The sequence below is a fragment of the Strix aluco genome, chromosome 1 (assembly GCF_031877795.1).
Source record: "Strix aluco isolate bStrAlu1 chromosome 1, bStrAlu1.hap1, whole genome shotgun sequence".
Lineage (NCBI taxonomy): Eukaryota > Metazoa > Chordata > Aves > Strigiformes > Strigidae > Strix > Strix aluco.
Window position 1 is genome coordinate 158,116,554 of NC_133931.1, and position 19,635 is coordinate 158,136,188.

General features: G+C 69.7%; 1 protein-coding gene across 1 annotated transcript; it reads left to right on the top strand.

The window, feature by feature from the left end:
* The first annotated feature begins 217 nt into the window (after positions 1-217).
* On the top strand, positions 218-19,593 carry SLC4A2 (solute carrier family 4 member 2). The gene is made up of 24 exons (XM_074842557.1): positions 218-428; positions 1,130-1,204; positions 7,700-7,844; positions 10,771-10,942; positions 11,025-11,260; positions 11,398-11,522; positions 11,645-11,871; positions 12,639-12,775; positions 12,945-13,125; positions 13,214-13,349; positions 14,069-14,249; positions 14,370-14,484; positions 14,581-14,765; positions 14,849-15,062; positions 15,142-15,366; positions 15,447-15,595; positions 15,734-15,928; positions 16,015-16,242; positions 16,390-16,479; positions 16,762-16,928; positions 17,648-17,901; positions 18,140-18,309; positions 18,548-18,721; positions 18,804-19,593. The coding sequence occupies exons 3-24, from the start codon at positions 7,785-7,787 to the stop codon at positions 18,882-18,884; spliced, it is 3,702 nt and encodes a 1,233-aa protein (XP_074698658.1). The 5' UTR covers positions 218-428; positions 1,130-1,204; positions 7,700-7,784; the 3' UTR covers positions 18,885-19,593.
* Positions 19,594-19,635: the final 42 nt, after the last annotated feature.

A 19,635-nucleotide genomic window follows, 5' to 3' on the forward strand; every position in this document is an offset into this window, starting at 1 on the left:
GCGCCCCCACCCCTCCCGACAGCTCCCGCGGCAGCCACGTGTCCCCCCCCCCGCGCCACACCTCCCGGCAGCCCCCGCGCCGGCCACGCCCCCCTACGCCACTCCTCCCGGCAACCCCCGCGGCGTCCACGCCCCCGCGCCCGCCACCACACCTCCCGCGTAGGCCACGCCCCCAGCCACACCCTTCCCGCTGCCCCGCCCTCCCGCCATGGTTCCGGGTTCGATCCCCGCGGCCGCCCGCCCCGCCCCGCCCCGCCCCGGGACACGGCGGCACCGGGCCCGGCAGCGGCGGGGTCCCCTGAGGGGCCCGCGGGGGGGACGGTGACGGGGTTCGTCGGGGACGGTGCCTCGCCCCGCCCCGGCGCGCTCCCGCTGCGGCTCCGCCCCGCGGGGCCGCGCAGACACGCCCGGCGCGGCGGGACTCTCCGGTAAGCGGCGGGAGCGGGAGTGGGACCCGGAGCTGGAGCCCGCTGGAGTCGGTGGGGTTGGCAGGGCCGGGCCGGTCCCGTCTCGTCCCGTCCCGTCCCGTCCCGGTGCTGTCCCCCGCTTCCTCCCCGCTGTCCCCGCCCGCCGTTTCGTTCCCCTCCCGTCCTGTCCCATCCCGTACGGGCACAGCCTGACTGGCCACGGGAGCCCCGGCCCGCCCCCCCATCCCGGGACGGGACCCCGGGGCGCTGCGCCAGCCCGGCGGCTCCTCCCGGGCCACTGAGTCCCCCCCCACTGCCACCTCGGGGCCCCCCGGGGATGGGGGAGCACGGGGGGGGGTCACACGCAGGGGGCTGCGGGGCTCTGTGCTGCCCAGCATACGCTCCTGGGTCCCCCAGTTCCTTGGAAGCAGCACCCCTAACCTGCTGGCATCCCGCCGGGACACCCCCAGACCCCTCCCTGCCTGGCTCCCACGGCTCTGCCGGCTGCGGCGTCGCACCTTGGCCCCTTCCCACCACCCCGCCACCTCCACCGGCGGCACCGCTGGGGCCGGATCCACGCGTGAGGGTGTCCCTGCGTGGCCCTGGCAGCGTTCCCATGCCGGACCCGGCTGTCAGGGTTGTCCCAGGACACGGTGGGAAGTGGGAGAACCAGGATCGCGCTGCCGCCACGCTTCAGCCCTCGGTGTCTTCTTATTTTTCAGCAGGTGCCCGAACGACGCGGAGGCAGTTCCATGCCCTTCCCTTCCAGCTCCTGAGCCGCCGGTGACCCTCGGCAGGTGAGAAACACAGGACTGGGGAGCGGACACACGTCCCGCGCCCACCGGCGCATGGGGCTGAGCGGAGGGAGCGTCCCGCGGTTCTACCCTATCTCGGCGTGTCCCAGAAGTGCCACCGAGGGGTTCGCGCCTTGCCCCGGCGCGGCGGTTGCCGGGGGAGCCGCCATGTGCTGTGCTGGGTGGTGAACGGTGCTGCCCGCTTGCGAAATGCTGCCAGGGGTTGAGCAACGGCCGGGCACGGGCCCAGCCCCGCTGCTGCTCTCCCACTCATGCGTTGGCGTGGGCTCCCACGGGTTCTAGAGCAGGGACCCTGCTGCCCTGAGTCGGGTCCCCAGGGAGTGCGGCTGGAAGTTCCAGTGGACACAGCACCTATGGGTGCCCCCCGAGCCACTTGGCGCAGGCAGGGACATGGGCAAATGGGGCTCCCCCACACCTCTCCTGCCAGAGATCCCCATGCTCTCTGATCCAGAGTCAGGAGACAGGATTGCTCCGGGTGGGAATCGCCTTGGCGGCTCGGCGGTGGTCCCCGGGGCTGCGGGGAGGGTCCGTCCCCCATCCCCCCATGCACCGGGCACGGGGTCCCGCCGGTGGCTCAGCCCCGAGGCCGGGAGGGGGGGGGCCGCCCGCCTGCCCCCGCTGTCGTGCCCTTCGGGGTCGCTGCACCGCTTCAAGCGGCTGCCAGGAGCGCGGGATTTGATCGCCCTAACAACCCTGCTGGCACCGGCGCCTTGGCCTCCCTGCGGGCAGCCCTTCCGCCCCCCCGGCCCCCGTGGGGCCTGGCCTCCTCCGGGGCTGGCCCCGAGCCCAAGCGGGGGGCTTTGCCAGGTGGGCTCTGCCCCGTGCCCCCCACCCTGCTCCCCAGCCCCCCCACCACCCCAGTACTGCCCTGTGGATTCCGGCTGCCCCCTCCCTCGCTGCCCTCCTGCCTGTCCCAGGTCCTGCCCGGCCACGTGCCCTCCTGAGGGATGCTGCTGTCGGTGTTTGGAGGTGAAGGCGTACGGGCGGGGATGGCTTGGGGGGGGAGGTCCCCGCACCGCTGAGGGGCACCCCACGGCTGCGCTGCCTCTCCCCGTGCTCCGCGCCGCTGCTCAGGGCTCCCCAGGTTGGGCAGGGACGTTGCAAGAGGGTCCCCTATCCCGTCCCCCTGCAACCTCTGGGATGGGGGGTGGCCCAACCCGGGGGTGCCGGCCCAGCTGGCGGAAGGGAGGGGACCGTGGGAGCCTCTGCCTGGCCTGGTCCCCGTGCCGAGCTGCGGGGTGGAGGGGGGGGAGTCTGGCTGCCGTCCCCGGTGCCCCGCAAGAGCAGCCCTGTCATTAGAGGGGACCGGGTGGCCGCAGGGACTGGGCTGGCTGCCTGAGGACGCCACGCTGGGGTTTGCCAGGGGCGCCGAGGCCAGCGGCGGGGGGGGCCACGGGCTGCCCCCAGCTCCTCCTCGCTCTGCCCCACATCTGTCTGCCCCAGCATGTCACACTGCGTCCCCTCGCGTGACCCCAGGCACTGCGTCTGTGCCGGTGAAGCTCCTGCCGTCACTCGTGGGGCTGTGGGGTTGTGTGTATCCCCCCTGCCGTGTCCCCCCGCCACGTCTCCTCTCGGGCTGGCTGCTCCATGGGGCAGGAGCGCGGCCTCTCCGTTGGCATTTGCCCGTCCCCAGCTGCCGGCGCTCGCCGCTGGCTGCCCCTGTGCCCAGCGGGAGCCGCGGCGCAGAGGTGGGGCTGCCCGAGGAGCCGTTCCGGGACTTGGCACCGCCGCTCTGTTTGGATAAAGTGGCCTGGTGCAGGCTTGCCGAAACAAAGACTCTCGCTGCTGCCGCCGCCGCTGCTGATTTTTTTTCCTTCTGCGCCGGTATAAAAGCTCCCGCCGGCACTCAGCAGCTCGCGGCACAGTGGGGCAGAGCGTGGCTGCCCACTGCCCCCGGCCCCGCGGCGGAGGGCAGGGGCTCGGCCTAGGGGACAGGGAGCCGGAGGGGCCACGGCGGGCCGAGGGCCCCGCCGTGCCGTGGGCCTCGCTTCGTCTCCCACTGGGGCAGGTCCCCGTCCCGGCGGACACACACCGGCCGGCCAAGCGCCCGGTGGCCTCCGCGGGAAACCAGTGGCAGCGGGAGCGAAGCCGGAGCTGCAGCCTTACCGGGTCAGCAGGCGATGGGGTGAGTGGGGCAGAGCCGGTGCTGGTGGGCGGGTGGGTGTACGGCCCCCCCAGCCCTGCCACGGGTGACGGTACAGTGGGCACGCCACAGCCAGGTCCCCGCGGCAGCTCCAAGGGTCAGTGCCGGCGCGTGTCCCACGTGGAGCCCGGCACTGCGGCACAGGGGCAGCGGGTCGGCGGGGGAGGCAGCTGTGCCAGCCCTGCCCGCCGTCCCCCCTGCCCAGGGCCGGTCCCCGGGGCGCGGCGGTGGCACCGGCGTGGGCGTGGGGCGCGGAGCCGCGCAGCGCCGTGATTCATCTCCCGGATCCGGCGGTTTCGAGGTCGTGGGGCGGGAGGTGCGGGGAGAGGGGGGGGAAGGATATTTTTGGTGGAGACTTCTAAAGTTGCAGCGTCTAGAAAAGCTCCGCTGGGGCGGGAGCCACGCCACGGGCAGCATTGTCCCGGCCCAGCTCCCTTCTGCGGTGTCAGCCGCAGCGCTGAAGGGGGTGCGGGACCCCAACCCCCTCTCCTGGGTGGGCATCCAGGAGGGGTTCGGGGCAACGGGATCTCCTGGGGGTCTCCCGGAGCAGCCGGGTGAGCCGGGCAGGAGGGAGCAGCAGCAGCTGGCCCGTGCCATGGGCGCCCTGCCAAGCCGGGTCAGGGGGCTCCCCGGCTGTGTGGGGGTGGCTGCAGCGCCTGTCTGGAGCCCCCCACCTTTGGCAATCCTTGGGCCCCAGCGAGGGGCTGCTGGGGGCTCTGGGGCATCTCCTGCCCTCAGGTCCTTTGGGGTGGGCAGGGGAGCTGGAGCAGGCCGCTGTGGACCCCCTGCTCTTCATTTTGGGGTGCAGGAAGCTGGGGTGCTATGCCCGTGCAGGTCTGCATGGCCACCGTGGGTGCCAGCGGTGTGTGCCGGAGCTGGGTAGCAGAGCCTGGGCACGGTCAGGGTGCGGATGCAGCTCTGCCTTGGGACGCTGCCCGTGGGGGAGCGGGTGCTGGTGCAGCCCCGGGGGCAGTGTCGGTGCCGGGGTGGCTCTGCCGGGGCTGGCGTGTGGTTCCCACACCTGGGACCCGGGAGCCCCGAGGAGGGTGGCCCGTGCCAGCGTTCCCAGCCCTGGTCGAGGATCTCCTGTGCCTGCCATGGAGCCAGGAGCTGCAGGTAGAGATGGCAGCGGGAGGATGGGGGGACAGGCCTGGGGGGCGCAGAGCATCACCGGGGCCCCTCACTCCCCCATTCCGTGGGGTCGGGGTGCAGCCTCGCCGTGCCGGGCAGGCTGGGGAGCGCGGGGCACGTCTGCCTGGCGTGATGGGCACAGCCTGACCTGCGCCAGGCTCACCTGGCTGCAATTTCTCCAGCAAATTGGGCACAAGCAGTTCTTGGAGGACGGCTAGGGACACGGTGCCTTCTCTGTCACCGTGGTGGCAGCCAGCTGGTGCGCAGCGGGGGGGCCGGCCGGGTGCCGGGGCTGCAGATGTGGCTCCGGCTCCTGAGCAGATGTCGCATGGTGGTCACCCGGGCACAAACGGGCACGGCACGTGTGCGTGCGTGTGCTGATCCCACAATGGGGACCTGCTCCCGGCGCTGCTGCTGCCAATCAGTCCCCAGCCTGGGTGTGACATGGTGTGAGGAGGCTCTGGCTGGCCCCCCCGGCCCGGGGGTCCCTGTTGCAGAGTTTTGGGTCTGTGCTGTGGACGGGGACGTCCCGGTGTGGACAGGGTGCCCGGGACGGGTACGCCCCGGCCGCGGAAGGGCTGGCGCTGGCGTTGCCTCACTTCCCACCTTGCTCAACTCGACCTGCGCGGTGTCGGTGGGTGCCAGTGGCGGGGCCGGGGGTGCGTGGACCCCCGTGGGGCAGCCCCCACGGTGCGGTGGGGCATGGGGCCGGGCCCTCTAATCGCCTCAGCGGATCAGGCGGGCAGGCCGGGGCCGGTCCCAGGAATGTGACTCCGGCACCGGTGGGAGCCGCCGAGCCGGCTGGCGCACAGGCGCTGATCGGAGCCAGCCGGTAATTAGCGGTGCGGCGTTGGCAGCCGGTGGCCGTATCTGCGGACCTGCCCCGCTTATCGGAGCGGCCTGTTCCCTCGCACAAGGGGCCATTGTGCTGCCGCACCGGCCCTCCTGCCCTGTGGCTGGGCCCAGAGCAGGACAAGGTGGTGGCACCGCAGCCGTGGCCGGTGCCCGGAGCCACGTGGCGTCAGCGGCACGGTGCTGAGTGCCGACGCCGGCAGAGCTGCGGCAGGGCAGCCCCGTGGCTGCTGGGCATCGCGGCTCATCGGGCCTGTCCCCTCCGTGTCCCAGGGTGCAGGAGCTCCCCAGGGAGCGGGGCTGGCCACGGGACAGGTGGGCACCAACCCAGCATGGTGCCCGGGGCTGCCGTGGGAGCTCCCGGCGCGGGCTGGCTCCAGGCTCTGCTCCGCAGGGCTGGCATGAGCCGCTGAGCCGTTCCCGGCCAGCTGCCCAGCCGTGCCTGCCGGGTGACTCAGCGGCCACCATGGAAAGCAGAAGTTCCCCCTCCACCCCCCCGGGTGCCCGTCACCCTTTCCAGCAGGGTCAGGCCGCAGGCTCCCGGGCGCCGTGTGTCCTCTGCATGGCCAGGCCTGGCCCCGCAGGCTTGCCCGCCCTGGCACCATCCTGCCGGGGGTCCCCGGGGGGTGAGGGGCTGCGGGGCTTCAAGGGTCAAAGGGCTGGGATTACCACCCCCTTTTTGGGTGATGGGCCAGCAGCTGGCTCCCCCGCGCTGAGAGCGCAGCTCGGGGCCGCTTCCCAGCTCGGCGTTCCCCGAGAACAATCCCAAGTGTGTTCCCGGGGCTCTAATTCCCGCAAGCTGCCAACGGGATTAAACCCAAAAAGCCGCTTAGGGCCGGGAGCGGCAAGTGCCTTCCCGCGCTGGAGCCCCGGCACCTGCTGGCCACGGTGGGCCAGCGCCGTGCCCTGCTGTGGGGTGGGACGGGGAGACCGTCCGGCGGGGAGCTTGGCCCAGGTGTGATGCCGGTGGGGCCTCCATGGTGTGGCCGGGACGGGGTGAAAGCACTGACCGTCCCCGTGGGCTCTGACCCCCACCCCGGTGCCCTGGAGCCCCCCGCTCCCAGCAGCTGCTCTCAGCGGCACCGAGGAGGCCCCGCACCCCGCTTGCTGGTCCTGGTCCTCGGGGCTGGTCGGGGGGGAATGCAGCCACATGGGACCCTGGGAGCGCTGGGTGCTCTGTGCAGGGAGGGGACCCCTCGGCACCCACCTGGAGTCACCCAGCAAGGGCAGTTTGGAGGTCCCGGCTCCATTTGGGGAGGGGGAGCGGAGGCACTAGCTTGTTCTCCCCCAAATCCAACCACAGCAGGTCAGGCAGGTGCACTGGTGAGACTTGGAGCCGTGCTGGATCGATTGGCTCCCTCCCACCCGTGCCACGGTGGGGGGGGCTGCAGGCAGCCCCCCTCGGGCACGGCGGGGTCCCCATCCCGAGCAGGGGGGAGTTTCGGCTGGGGCTTGGCGGCCGCCCCGGGAGAGCGGCGTGGCAGGTCGGCTAATCTGCGCTTGCTTGGCTGGAATGTGGATGTGCTGGCTCCGGCCCCAGATGGGGAGCGGGGATTAGGGAGCAGCCAGAGCTGGGCAGCACCGAATTTAGGAGAAGGTACGATCCAGTGCCGCCGTCAGGCCGGAGGAGCTGCAGGCTCAGTGGACCCCCAGGCCTCAACGACTCCTTGAGCCTAACCACGGCCACCGTGCTCGTGCCCCGGGGTGTGGGGGATGGCGAGGCGGGAGGGGTGCCGGTGATGGTGATGAGAACGGTGATGGTGAGGCACCCATGTGAGACGCAGTCATCCGTCACCACCCTCCTCGGTCCCCGCCGTCACGTGGGGCCACCTCCCGCGGCAATAAACCCCGGCACGCCGGTGCCGCGGGGGTCAGCCTGGTGCCTGGGGACCTGCCGAGGGGCAAGTGTGGGGGCGAAGATGGCCAGTGGGCAGGTGTGGGGGGCTGGGATGGGGGTGCTGGGGGGCTCACAGGTGGTGGTGGTGGGGTGTCAGTCTGGGGGGGGGCCACTCACTGCTCTTGCCCCCGGGGTCTGGCTCCCTGCCTGCACCCCGCGGGGCTGGGCGCGTGCCCGGGGGGGCTGGGCCCCGTCATCCCGCTGCTGCCCCAGCTCCGCTCCCCTCCCAACGTTTGTGTTGGCCCCCGCTCTCCCGCTCCCACCGACGGCCAAGACAAACCAGCCCCGGGGCCAGCCCTGCCCGCACCTCCCCCCCGGGGCAGCCGAGGAGGGGCAGCCCCCCACCCCCTTCCCCTTGGCTCTGCCCTGGGCGCAGCGGTGGCACCCGGGGGGGCATTGCCGCTCCCAGGGGAACACCGGACGTACCCCCGAGCACCCCTCTCTGCCCCCCCAGGTTATGCTGCCCCGACAGCGTCCCCTGAGCCCCCGCGAGAAGGAGAAGGGCTAAGCCGGCCGTGCCTGGGCGCCGTGCTTGCGCCATGACCCACTCCCAAGTGTCCTCTGAGATCCACCACATCGTCTCCTCCGCTTTCCAGAGCGTAAGTACGGCGGCGGCGGGCCGAGGGGTGCCACGGCGTGGCTCTCCCGCCATGTGGGGTGCCGGCGGGGCCGTGTGGCACAGGGCAGGCTGAGCCCACCGTGCCTGTGCCGGGGCGGTGGGTGCCCTTGAGGCGGGTGCTGCCGGGACGCTGCCGGCTCTGCCGGTGCCGTTCGCCTGCCCCGGCGGTGCCAGCGGTGCCAGCGCTGCTGCTCTCGGTGTGGGTTCGTGGTGTTAATGATTAACCCTTCGCATTGAGCCACGGCGGCTGCCCGGTGCCATTGGGCAAGTCCCCGTCGCCGTGCACGTGACCGGGGTTGGGACCTGCGGCCCCTTCCCCGCCATCCATGGATTTCCTCCTGGGCTACCGGGTGAGCCGCGGCCTTGCCCCGGCTGGCAGGTCCCTCATCCCGCCAAGGCCACCCCGGCACCACCCGTTCTGGGGCCGAAGCTGGGCCCGGCAAAGCCACGGGTGTCCCGCGGGCGAGGGACCGAGCCGGGGCACGTGGGGACACGGGCGCTCGGTCACACCGGGCCGGGGACGAGGCGGGTGCAGCAAGGGGGTCAGCGTGTGGGCACCGCGGACTGGAGGAGCCCCGTGACAGTGACGGTGTGGGTGGAGGATGGGGAGTGCGAGGTCATTTTGGGGCTGGTAGGAGCCTGGGGTCAGGACGGGGGGGGTTGGGGGTTGGTGGGGGGCTGCCTCACTGAGTGCCACGGGATGGAGGATGGAGAGCTGTGGGTTTGCAGGGCATGGCGCTGGGGGCACCGGGCCGTGGCCGGGGGGTCTCGGGGGGGCCGTGGGGTGTCAGAAGGGGTCTCTGGAAGGGACAGGGCGACACAGGCCTCGATGTTGTGGGGTTGTGGCTGCAGTGGGTCTGCCTGTCCCCTGTCACCCCTGTCCTGGGCTTTGGGGTCACAGCGCGGCAGGGACGGGGGACCACGGCTCTGCCTGAGGACACGATCAGGCGTGGGGGGGCTCGGGGGGGGGCTGTGGCAGAGCCCTGGCCGGGCACACGCTGTGGGACACTGACTCAGGGTGCTGGGCTGTCCCCAGGGAGGGTGGCAGCCCCCCTGGGGTCTGGGACCTGCCTCGTCCCGGGGGGTCATCGGGGGTGGCCGCGGCAGGGCAGGGACCGTCCCCCCCATGTGGGGGGGTGCGGGGGGGGGAGGGTGTCAGCAGTGCAGCCCCGGAGGGGGGGGGGCAAAGCTCCCGCCTTACCGGTTCGCGGTGGGGGGGGGAAGCCGTGCGTTACCTGGGGGTGGCGACCCCAGCCGACCCGTGCAGCACCGGGGGGGGGGGGCAGTGCGCACCGGGGGGGGTCATCGTGCGGCCGCGAGCAGAGTCGGTGCGTTCCCGGGGGCATCACGGGGGGGGGGGGCGGTTCGGGGGGGGCTGTGTGTGCCGCGGACTCTGCAACACAGGGGGGGTCGGTGCGTTCCGGGGGGGGTCCGTGCATTATTGGGCGCGGGGGGGGGTCCATGTATTACCGGAGATCAGTGTATTGCCGGGGGGGTCGGTGCGTTCCGGAGGGGGGTCGGTGCATTCCAGGGGTTCGGAGCTCGGCGAGGGGTGGTCGGTGCATTCCGGGGGGGCGTCGGAGCCCGGCGGGGGTTGGAGGGGGGGGGTGCCGGCAACCCGATGCTGCGGGCGCAGCCGGTGCCCTCTGCGGGCCGCTGTCACCTTGAGGCGGGCGCGGGGCGGCTCCGTCAATATTTGGCGAGGCCGGGGAAGGAGCCGCCGCCCCCCAACCCAACCCCCCCACCCCCCCCCGCCCCCGCCGCCCCCATCCCCGGCCGGGCCGCGCCGCCCCGATAAAGCGCTGCGGGAGCTGCGGCGGGAGCGCGGCTCCGCCATGACTCAGGTAGGACCGGCCGGGCGGGGACGCGCCCCCCCCCCCGCTACACCCCCTGACCCCCCCATCCCCGCCCCCCCGACCTCCCCCGGACCCTCCCAGCCCTGTACCCCTGTATTCCCCTGCACCCCTAGCAGCCCCGCGACACCCTCACCCGCCCCCCCGCCCCCCCCCCCCCCACCCCAGCAGCCTCCCTCTTGCACCCCAGTACCCACAGCTGGGGTGCACCGGCAGCCCCCAGCAGCGCTGGGACGGGGGCACAGCATCGGGGGCAGGGTCTGGGGAGCACGGCGGGGACATGACAGCAGGGCATGGGAACGGGGGTGCTGGGGGTCCACGGCGGGGACAGGGCACCAGGGCACGGGAACGGGGGTGCTGGGGGTCCATGGTTGGGACACAGCACCAGGGCACGGGAACAGGGGTGCTGGGGGTCCGTGGTGGGGACACGGCACCAGGGCGCAGGAACGGGGGTGCTGGGTGTCCATGGTGGGGACATGGCACCAGGGCACGGGAACAGGGGTGCTGGGGGTCCATGGTTGGGACACAGCACCAGGGCATGGGAACAGGGGTGCTGGGGGTCCGTGGTGGGGACACGGCACCAGGGCGCAGGAATGGGGGTGCCGGGGGTCCACGGGGGTGCATGGCACCAGGGGACAGGAGCAGGGGTGCTGGGGATACACGGGGAGAGCATGGCACCAGGGCACGGGAATGGGGGTGCCAGGTGTACAAAGGGGTGCACGGTGCGAGGACACAGCACTGGGGGTGCTGGGGGTACACGGTGGGTGTGTGGCACCAGGGCACGGCAATGGGGGGGACTGGGGATACCAGGGGTACACGGGGAGGCCGTGGCACCTGAGCACGGTAACCGGGTCGGGGCTGCACTGGGGCGGCGCGGCACACGTGGAGTGTGGGGTGCAGGGTCCAAACGGCGCAGTAGGTGCCCAGACCAGGGGTGCAACCAGGGTGCAGGGCTTTTGGGGTGCCCAGCGAGACACTGTTCGGGGCACCCATAGCGAGCGGGGTGCGCCGAGGGCTGGCAGCATGGTGCTGAGCCCCGCTGCTGTCCCACAGCCTGAGCAGGAGGCGCCGGGCGCCGGCTCGCCCGTGTTCGGAGAGGAGGAGGAGGAGGAGAAGGACCTGAACAAGGCGCTGGGCGTGGAGCGCTTCGAGGAGATCCTGTGTGACACGCACCCCCGTAACGCCGAGGAGGCCGGGCGCAGCTACGGCGAGGAGGACTTCGAGTGTGAGTGGGGCCCGGGGGCAGCAGGCAGGCAGCGGGCAGGCAGCAGGCAGGGCGCCAACCCCACCCTGTCCCCCCTCTGCAGACCACCGCCAGTCGTCCCACCACATCCACCACCCCCTCTCCACACACCTGCCCCCTGACGCCCGCCGCAAGAAAGGGGCACCGAAAAAGGGCAAAAAGAAGCACCGCCGCGCCTCTGTCCCCGGCGAGACCCCCACCATCGAGGAGGCTGAAGAGGATGAGGATGAGGTGTGTGACACGGAGACGGAGCGGTCGGCAGAGGAGGTCCTGCAGCCCAGCCCGCCCGAGGCGGTGCAGGTGAGGGCAGGGTTGGGTGCGAGGGGCAGCACTGTGCCTCCCTTCCCACCTCGAGAGGCTCACGGAGCTGGAGAGGAGCCGGTGACACCGGGAGCCATGGCCCCGCAGCAGCCAGTTCCTCCCACGCCCCGTCTCAGTTCTTCCTGCAGGAGGACGAGGTGACCGACCGCCGGGCAGAGGAGCCAGTGGCCCCCGCGGTGCTGCCTGGATCCCCTCCGGACCCCCGGCGCCCCATGTCCCCTGGGGAAACCCGGGCAGGCAGGTGAGCGCGGGCCAGGAAGCACCAGGGCTCATCTGGAGCTCTCAGGGTGGGGGGTGGGCAGAGCCCCTCCGGCCGCCCCACGGCTCAGGGGCTCAGCTCTGAGGTGGGCGCCTGCCTCACAGCCCCGATATGGAGGAGGGAGGTTCGGTGGAGGGAGCGGCCGCCGCCGTGGCCGGGTCCCCCGGTCGCCCCGTTCCCAAGTCACAGCCGGGGCACCGCAGCTACAACCTGCACGAGCGGCGGCGGATTGGCAGCATGACGGGCGCAGAGCAGGACCGGTACCAGAAGATGCCGACGGACGAGTCAGAGGCCCAGACGCTGGCCTCGGCCGACCTGGACTACATGAAGAGTGAGTTGGGGGGGCACCCTGCGCCCCAGGGGCCGCGCTGGCAGTGGCCGGTGACGCAGCAGGAGCCGAACCATGCGCCGGGGCAAGTGTTTGTTTATTCTGGAGAGGAGGAGGCTGAGGGGAGACCACATCACCCTCTACAGCTACCTGAAAGGAGGGTGCAGAGAGGGGGGATGAGTCTCTTGAACCAAGTAACAAGCGATAGGACAAGAGGGAATGGCCTCAAGCTGCGCCAGGGCAGGGTCAGACTGGCTATTAGGAAGTATTTCTTTCCAGAAGGGGTTGTTGGGCGTTGGAATGGGCTGCCCAGGGCAGGGGGGGAGTCCCCATCCCTGGAGGGGTTTCAGAGTCGGGTTGACCCAGCGCTGAGGGATCTGGTGGAGTTGAGAACGGTCAGTGTGAGGTTAATGGTTGGACTGGAGGATCTTCAAGGTCTTTTCCAACTGAGATGATTCTGTGATTCTCAGGAGCCACCTTGGCTCCTGCTCGTCTTCACTGGCACCGGAGAAGCAGCGACGAGACGACCCCCGAGTGCTGCAGCACTCAACAGCACACAGACTCCATCCCCGTGCTGTGCTCACAGGCCCCGGGGGCTGTGATGGCCCTTGCCTGGCCCTAGCTCGGGTCTCTCCCCTGGCAGGCTACCAGCCCACAGCTCCCTGCCCGCCCCCATGCCAGGGCTCGGTGGCCACCCCCAGGCCGGGGGGCTGGAGGCCGTGAGCTCAGCAGGTCACCCACCCTCCGCTGTCGCTGTCTGTCTCCGGCAGGTCACCGCTTCGAGGACGTGCCGGGGGTGCGCCGGCACCTCGTCCGGAAGAGCGCCAAGGCGCAGGTGGTCCACGTCAGCAAGGACCACAGGGAACCCAGCACGCGGCACCGCAAGCAGGACCGGCAGCCCCATGAGGTGGGGGGCTCCTGGCGCCTGGGGCAGGGGACGGACAGGGCTGGGGGTCCCGGCATGGCACCGGGTGGGCACATTTGACGTGCGGAGGGGTGCTGCCTGTGCGCGGCCCTGTTGCCCCGGAGCAGGGGGGGTCCCTGTGGTGCCGGCACTGACCCGGTCGTGCCGACAGGTCTTCGTGGAGCTGAATGAGCTGGTGGTGGACAAGAACCAGGAGCTGCAGTGGAAGGAGACGGCACGCTGGATCAAGTTTGAGGAAGATGTGGAGGAGGAGACGGACCGCTGGGGCAAACCGCACGTGGCCTCCCTGTCCTTCCGCAGCCTCCTGGAGCTGCGCAAGACCCTGTCCCATGGTAGGGAGGCTGGGCTGGCCCCCATGGGGGCCCAGACTTGGGGGGGTCCCCAGCCCTGCTTGCCTCAGCAGCCCCCTCCCTCGCCCAGGGGCTGTGCTCCTCGACCTGGACCAGAAGACACTGCCAGGGGTGGCTCACCAGGTGGTGGAGCAGATGGTCATCACCGACCAGATCCGCGCTGAGGACCGCGCCAATGTGCTGCGGGCACTGCTGCTCAAGCACAGGTAAGTGATCTTACCCCTGTACTCGGCACTGGTGAGGCCGCACCTCAATTACTGGGTTCAGTTTTGGGCCCCTCACTACAAAAAAGACATTGAATGACTCAAGCGTGTCCAGAGAAGGGCAACGAAGCTGGTGCAGGGTCTGGAGCACAGGTCTGATGGGGAGCGGCTGAGGGAACTGGGGGGGTTTAGTCTGGAGAAGAGGAGGCTGAGGGGAGACCTCATCGCCCTCTACAGCTACCTGAAAGGAGGGTGCAGAGATGGGGGATGAGTCTCCTGAACCAAGGAACAAGCGAGAGGACAAGAGGGAATGGCCTCAAGCTGCGCCAGGGCAGGGTTAGACTGGCTATTAGGAAGTATTTCTTTCCAGAAGGGGTTGTTGGGCGTTGGAATGGGCTGCCCAGGGCAGGGGTGGAGTCCCCATCCCTGGAGGGGTTGAAGAGTCGGGTTGACCCAGCGCTGAGGGATCTGGTGGAGTTGAGAACGGTCAGTGTGAGGTTAATGGTTGGACTGGATGATCTTCAAGGTCTTTTCCAACCAAGATCGTTCTGTGATTCTGTGATTCTGTGAAGTGTTGGGGGGCAGCGACCCGCAGCCCCCCTCTCCGCTGGGCTCTGTTCCTCTGTGTCCCTGGGGTCACCAGTGTGCAGCACGCAGGCAGCGATGGCTGCCAGCCACTCTCCCATTGGGCCACCCCCGACAGCCCTGGCTTGATTCTGCAGCCACCCGAGCGACGAAAAGGACTTTTTCCCCCGAAACATCTCGGCTGGCAGCCTTGGCTCCCTGCTCGTGCACCACCACAGCACCAACCACGTGGCTGAGGGTGGCGAGCCAGCCGTCACCGAGCCCCTGATCGCTGGCCACGCCGTGGAGCACGACACGCGGGTCGATGTGGAGCGGGAGGTGAGCCCGGCTCCCGTGGCTGTGCCGCGCCTTCCCCAGCCCTCTGCCCATGCCTTCCTCCCGGCCTGCCGCCGCTCCTCATCCTCAGGAGGGGCCCTGACCCCTCTGCCATCCCTGCAGAGGGAGGTCCTCACCCCCACACCCCCGGCCGGCATCACCCGCTCCAAGTCCAAGCATGAGCTGAAGCTGCTGGAGAAGATCCCGGACAACGCCGAGGCCACGGTGGTGCTTGTGGGTACGGAGTGGTGATGGGGGGGTGAGGACGGACAAGGTTGGGGGGGATCGGGGAGCGGCACGCCGGGCTCCCGCAGTGACTCCCTGTGCTCCCCAGGCTGTGTGGAGTTCCTGGACCAGCCCACCATGGCCTTCGTGCGGCTGCAGGAGGCGGTGGAGCTGGATTCAGTGCTGGAGGTGCCCGTCCCCGTGCGGTTCCTCTTCGTCCTGCTGGGGCCCAGCAGCACCCACATGGACTATCATGAGATCGGGCGATCCATCTCCACCCTCATGTCTGACAAGGTGAGTGCCCGCATCCCTGCCGGGGCCATACCCCCGTGGTACCCCCCAGGACGGGCGCTCTGACCCCGCCGTCGTCCCGCCAGCAATTCCACGAGGCCGCGTACCTGGCCGACGACCGCCATGACCTCCTCAACGCCATCAACGAGTTCCTGGATTGCAGCGTGGTGCTGCCGCCCTCCGAGGTGCAGGGCGAGGAGCTGCTGCGCAGTGTCGCCCACTTCCAGCGTGAGATGCTGAAGAAGAGGGAGGAGCAGGAGCGAAGGCTGCTGCTGGAGCCCAAGTCCCCTGAGGAGAAAGGTGCCGGCAGGGCAGGATTGGGCTGGGTGGGGACACCCGGTTGGCAGGGTCTCACTGTCCATCTGTCCGCGGGGTGCAGCGCTGCTAAAGCTGAAGGTGGTGGAGGGCGAGGGCGAGGAGGAGGAGGACGATCCCCTGCGGCGCACGGGCCGGCCCTTTGGGGGGCTGATCCGGGATGTGCGGCGGCGCTACCCCAAGTACCTGAGTGACTTCAGGGACGCGCTGAACCCCCAGTGTATCGCAGCCGTCATCTTCATCTACTTCGCTGCTCTGTCACCGGCCATCACCTTTGGGGGGCTGCTGGGTGAGTGCTGGGGGGGCCGTGACGCTGGGGGACGATGGGCCCCGTTCCGCCGGGTGTGCCTGAGCCTGTCCTGCCCGCAGGGGAGAAGACGCAGGACCTGATCGGGGTGTCTGAGCTGATCATCTCCACATCGCTGCAGGGCGTGCTCTTCTGCCTGCTGGGCGCCCAGCCCCTGCTCGTCATCGGCTTCTCAGGGCCGCTGCTCGTCTTCGAGGAGGCTTTCTTCACGGTGAGCACCCAGGCGGGTGCAGGAGGAGGGGGTTATGCAGGTATCCCCCACCCTGGCCTGCTGCCAGGGCTCTGTCCTGACGCCTGCCCGTCTCTCTCTGCCTGTCTGTCCATCCATCCGTCTGCCCGGTGCCGGCAGTTCTGCACGTCCAACGAGCTGGAGTACCTGGTGGGGCGCGTCTGGATCGGCTTCTGGCTCATCCTCATCGTGCTGGTCATGGTGGCATTCGAGGGCAGCTTCCTGGTGCGCTTCGTCTCCCGCTTCACCCAGGAGATCTTCGCCTTCCTCATCTCCCTCATCTTCATCTACGAGACCTTCTCCAAGCTGGCCAAGGTGAGCTGCCGGGGCCAGGGCCGGGGCCGGGGCATCTGTGGGGCGGGGGCAGGCGGGACCGGCCTGAGTGTGTCGCGCCGCCGCAGATCTTCCAGGAGCACCCCCTGCACGGCTGCCTGCGGGCCAACGGCACAGAGGCGGAGGCGTGGAGGAACACCAGCACGGCCCCGGCCAACGGCACGGCCGGCCGCGCTGCGGCCAAGGTGACGGGGCAGCCCAACACGGCGCTGCTCTCGCTGGTGCTCATGGCCGGCACCTTCTTCATCGCCTTCTTCCTGCGCAAGTTCAAGAACAGCCGCTTCTTCCCAGGACGGGTGCGTGGGGCAGGCGGGACGGCGGCACGGGCACTGCGTGGGGCCCTGGGGTGAGCCCAGCTTTGGGGGGACAGGGCTAAGCCGGGGGGTGGAGGCGGGGGGCCGGGTGGTGGGGCTGGGGTCGGGCTGACGTTGCTTTTCCCCCAGATCCGGCGGCTCATCGGGGATTTCGGGGTGCCCATCGCCATCCTGGTGATGGTGCTGGTGGACTACGGCATCCAGGACACCTACACGCAGGTCAGCGCTCAACTGCCCCCCCCCCCCAGCCACCCCCCACCCAACCCCCTCCTTGTGCCGCTCATCTACCACCGTCCTGGCTGCGGGTCAGCGGCTCCCAACGTGTCCCTCCGGCTCCCGGCACCTTGTCTTTCCACTCCCCCCCGCTTTTGCCTCCGAGTCCAGCTGCAGTGGATGCCGGTGCCTCTGTGGTTCACCCCACACCCCATGGCACCCCTCGCTCTGGGGGAGCAGAGCCGGTTGCCCCCACCCCAGCGTCTCTCGCTCCCCCCCTCCCCACAGAAGCTGAGCGTGCCCAGCGGGTTCTCAGTGACGGCCCCGGACAAGCGGGGCTGGGTGATCAACCCCTTGGGTGAGAATAACGACTTCCCCGTCTGGATGATGGTGGCCAGCGGCCTCCCCGCCGTCCTTGTCTTCATCCTCATCTTCATGGAGACACAGATCACCACGTGAGTGCAGCGGGGCAGGGCTGGCGGCACGAGTGGGGCAGGGGGTGCCATGCTGAGCCGTGCCAAGCTGCGCCGTACTGTGCTGCGCAATGCTGAGCTGTGCCAGGCCGTGCCCCTTGCTACAAAAAGGATGTTGAATGACTCGAGCGTGTCCAGAGAAGGACAATGAAGCTGGTGCGGGGTCTGGAGCACAGGTCTGATGGGGAGCGGCTGAGGGAACTGGGGGGGTTTAGTCTGGAGAAGAGGAGGCTGAGGGGAGACCTCATCACCCTCTACAACTCCCTGAAAGGAGGGTGCAGAGAGCTGGGGATGAGTCTCTTGAACCAAGTAACAAGCGATAGGACAAGAGGGAATGGCCTCAAGCTGCGCCAGGGCAGGGTTAGACTGGCTATTAGGAAGCATTTCTTTCCAGAAGGGGTTGTTGGGCGTTGGAATGGGCTGCCCAGGGCAGGGGTGGAGTCCCCATCCCTGGAGGGGTTGAAGAGTTGGGTTGACCCAGCGCTGAGGGATCTGGTGGAGTTGAGAACGGTCAGTGTGAGGTTAATGGTTGGACTGGATGATCTTCAAGGTCTTTTCCAACCGAGAGGATTCTGTGCTGAGCTGTGCCAAGCTGTGCAGCACCGTGCCGTGCCGTGCCAAGCTGTGCTACGCCACGCTGAGCCGTGCTGAGCCGTGCCAAGCTTTGCGGCGCTGTGCCGACGGTCTGCCCTTGTGCCCAGGCTGATCATCAGCAAGAAGGAGCGGATGCTGCAGAAGGGCTCCGGCTTCCACCTTGACCTCCTGCTCATCGTGGCCATGGGTGGCTTCTTCGCGCTCTTCGGGCTGCCGTGGCTCGCCGCGGCCACAGTGCGCTCCGTCACGCACGCCAATGCCCTCACCGTCATGAGCAAGGCTGTGGCGCCCGGGGACAAGCCCAAGATCCAGGAGGTGAAGGAGCAGCGGGTCACCGGGCTGCTGGTGGCCGTGCTCGTCGGTAGGTCCAGCGCCACCCACCGTGGGTCCCCCACCTGCCCTGTGTGGCCACAGGGATGCCCTGAGCCCTGGCCAAACGTGTGGCCATCCTGTCCCAGCGATGCAGGACCCTCCCCATGGATGGGGGGGTGACCAGGCTGGGAGGATTGGGGCTGGGGTGGGGGTTTGAGCTCTGGCCCCAGCCGGGACTGCAGGAGCCCCCTCCCCAGGCACCGCGGCTCACCCCGCTGTGTCCCCAGGTTTGTCCATTGTCATCGGGGACCTGCTGCGGCAGATCCCGCTGGCCGTGCTCTTCGGGATCTTCCTCTACATGGGTGTCACCTCCCTCAATGGCATCCAGTTCTATGAGCGACTGCAGCTGCTGCTGATGCCCCCCAAGCACCACCCCGATGTCACCTATGTCAAAAAGGTGGGGGGGGGACACTCTGGGAGGTCCATTTTTGGGGGGTGCCACACTCGTTTAGGGCAGCAGCCAGTGTTGGGTTGGGGGCACCGGGGTTCCTGGGGGACAAACTCTGTCCCAGCCTTATTTAGGGGGCTCGGGGCAGGGGGTACACGGGGGCCAGACCCCGGCAGGGCTGCGGGGAGCCGTGTGGCGGGGCGGGGGGTACCGCTGGGACCGGGCGCTGAGGGCTGTCCCCATGCAGGTCCGCACGCTGCGCATGCACCTCTTCACCGGGCTGCAGCTGGCGTGTCTGGCTGTGCTCTGGGCCGTCATGTCCACGGTGGCCTCGCTGGCCTTCCCCTTCATCCTCATCCTCACGGTGCCACTCCGCATGTGCCTGCTCAGCCGCATCTTCACCGACCGGGAGATGAAGTGTGTAAGTACTGGCGCCCTGGCCGCCCGCGTCCTTTGGCCCCGCGGTGGGGGGGCTGGATTTATCCCCCCCTCTCCCCCCGCAGCTGGATGCAGACGAGGCCGAGCCCATCTTCGACGAGCGGGAAGGTGTGGACGAGTACAACGAGATGCCGATGCCGGTGTGACCGCGGGCCAGCCGCCAGCTTGCCGGCCACCCGGGCACAGCCAGGGTCCCCCCGGCGCGGGGATGGGGGGGGGCAGCAGCCACGGATGGGCACCTCACGCTCCCCGTGCCTTCGGCGGAGGGACACACACACACACACACACACACACACCTGCCAAAGACATGCCGGCCCGCAGCCTGGCCCTGCTGGGGACACCCCCACACCCGGGAGGGGCCTTCAGTGTGTCCCACCCCCCAGGCATGTCCTGACCACGCCACAGGGCAGAGCCCCCCCAAACCCACCACCCCGGTCATCCCCCCCGCTGCCCCAGCAGAGCTGCAGGCTCTGGGCTCCCGCCAGACAATCAGGTGTTGCCTAAATCCCACCATGTTTTATTTAAGAGAGTAATTTAAATGGCAATAAACAGCTTTATAAGGAACATGGTGGGCTGGGGTGGGGGGGGGTGGGGTGGGGGGGAGCCCTGGGCCCCTGGGCCCCCTCTGCCTGCACTGCAGCTGTGCAAGGGCAGGGATGTGGGCAACAGCATCCCAGCAAGGGGGGGCCCACAGCTGCCCATCCCCAAAAGGGGGGGGACCCCCACAGGTGCCTGCCCCACCCCCCCAGGGCAGACAGCCAAGAGGGGGGGTGAGGGGGGTGGGGGCTGTGCCCTGGGCTGCCAGGGTTGGGGCGCGGGGGTCGCCTTGTACGAATAAACAGAACGGACTTTGCACACTTTTCACCAGTTTTATTGTAAAGTTAACCCCCGCTTCCC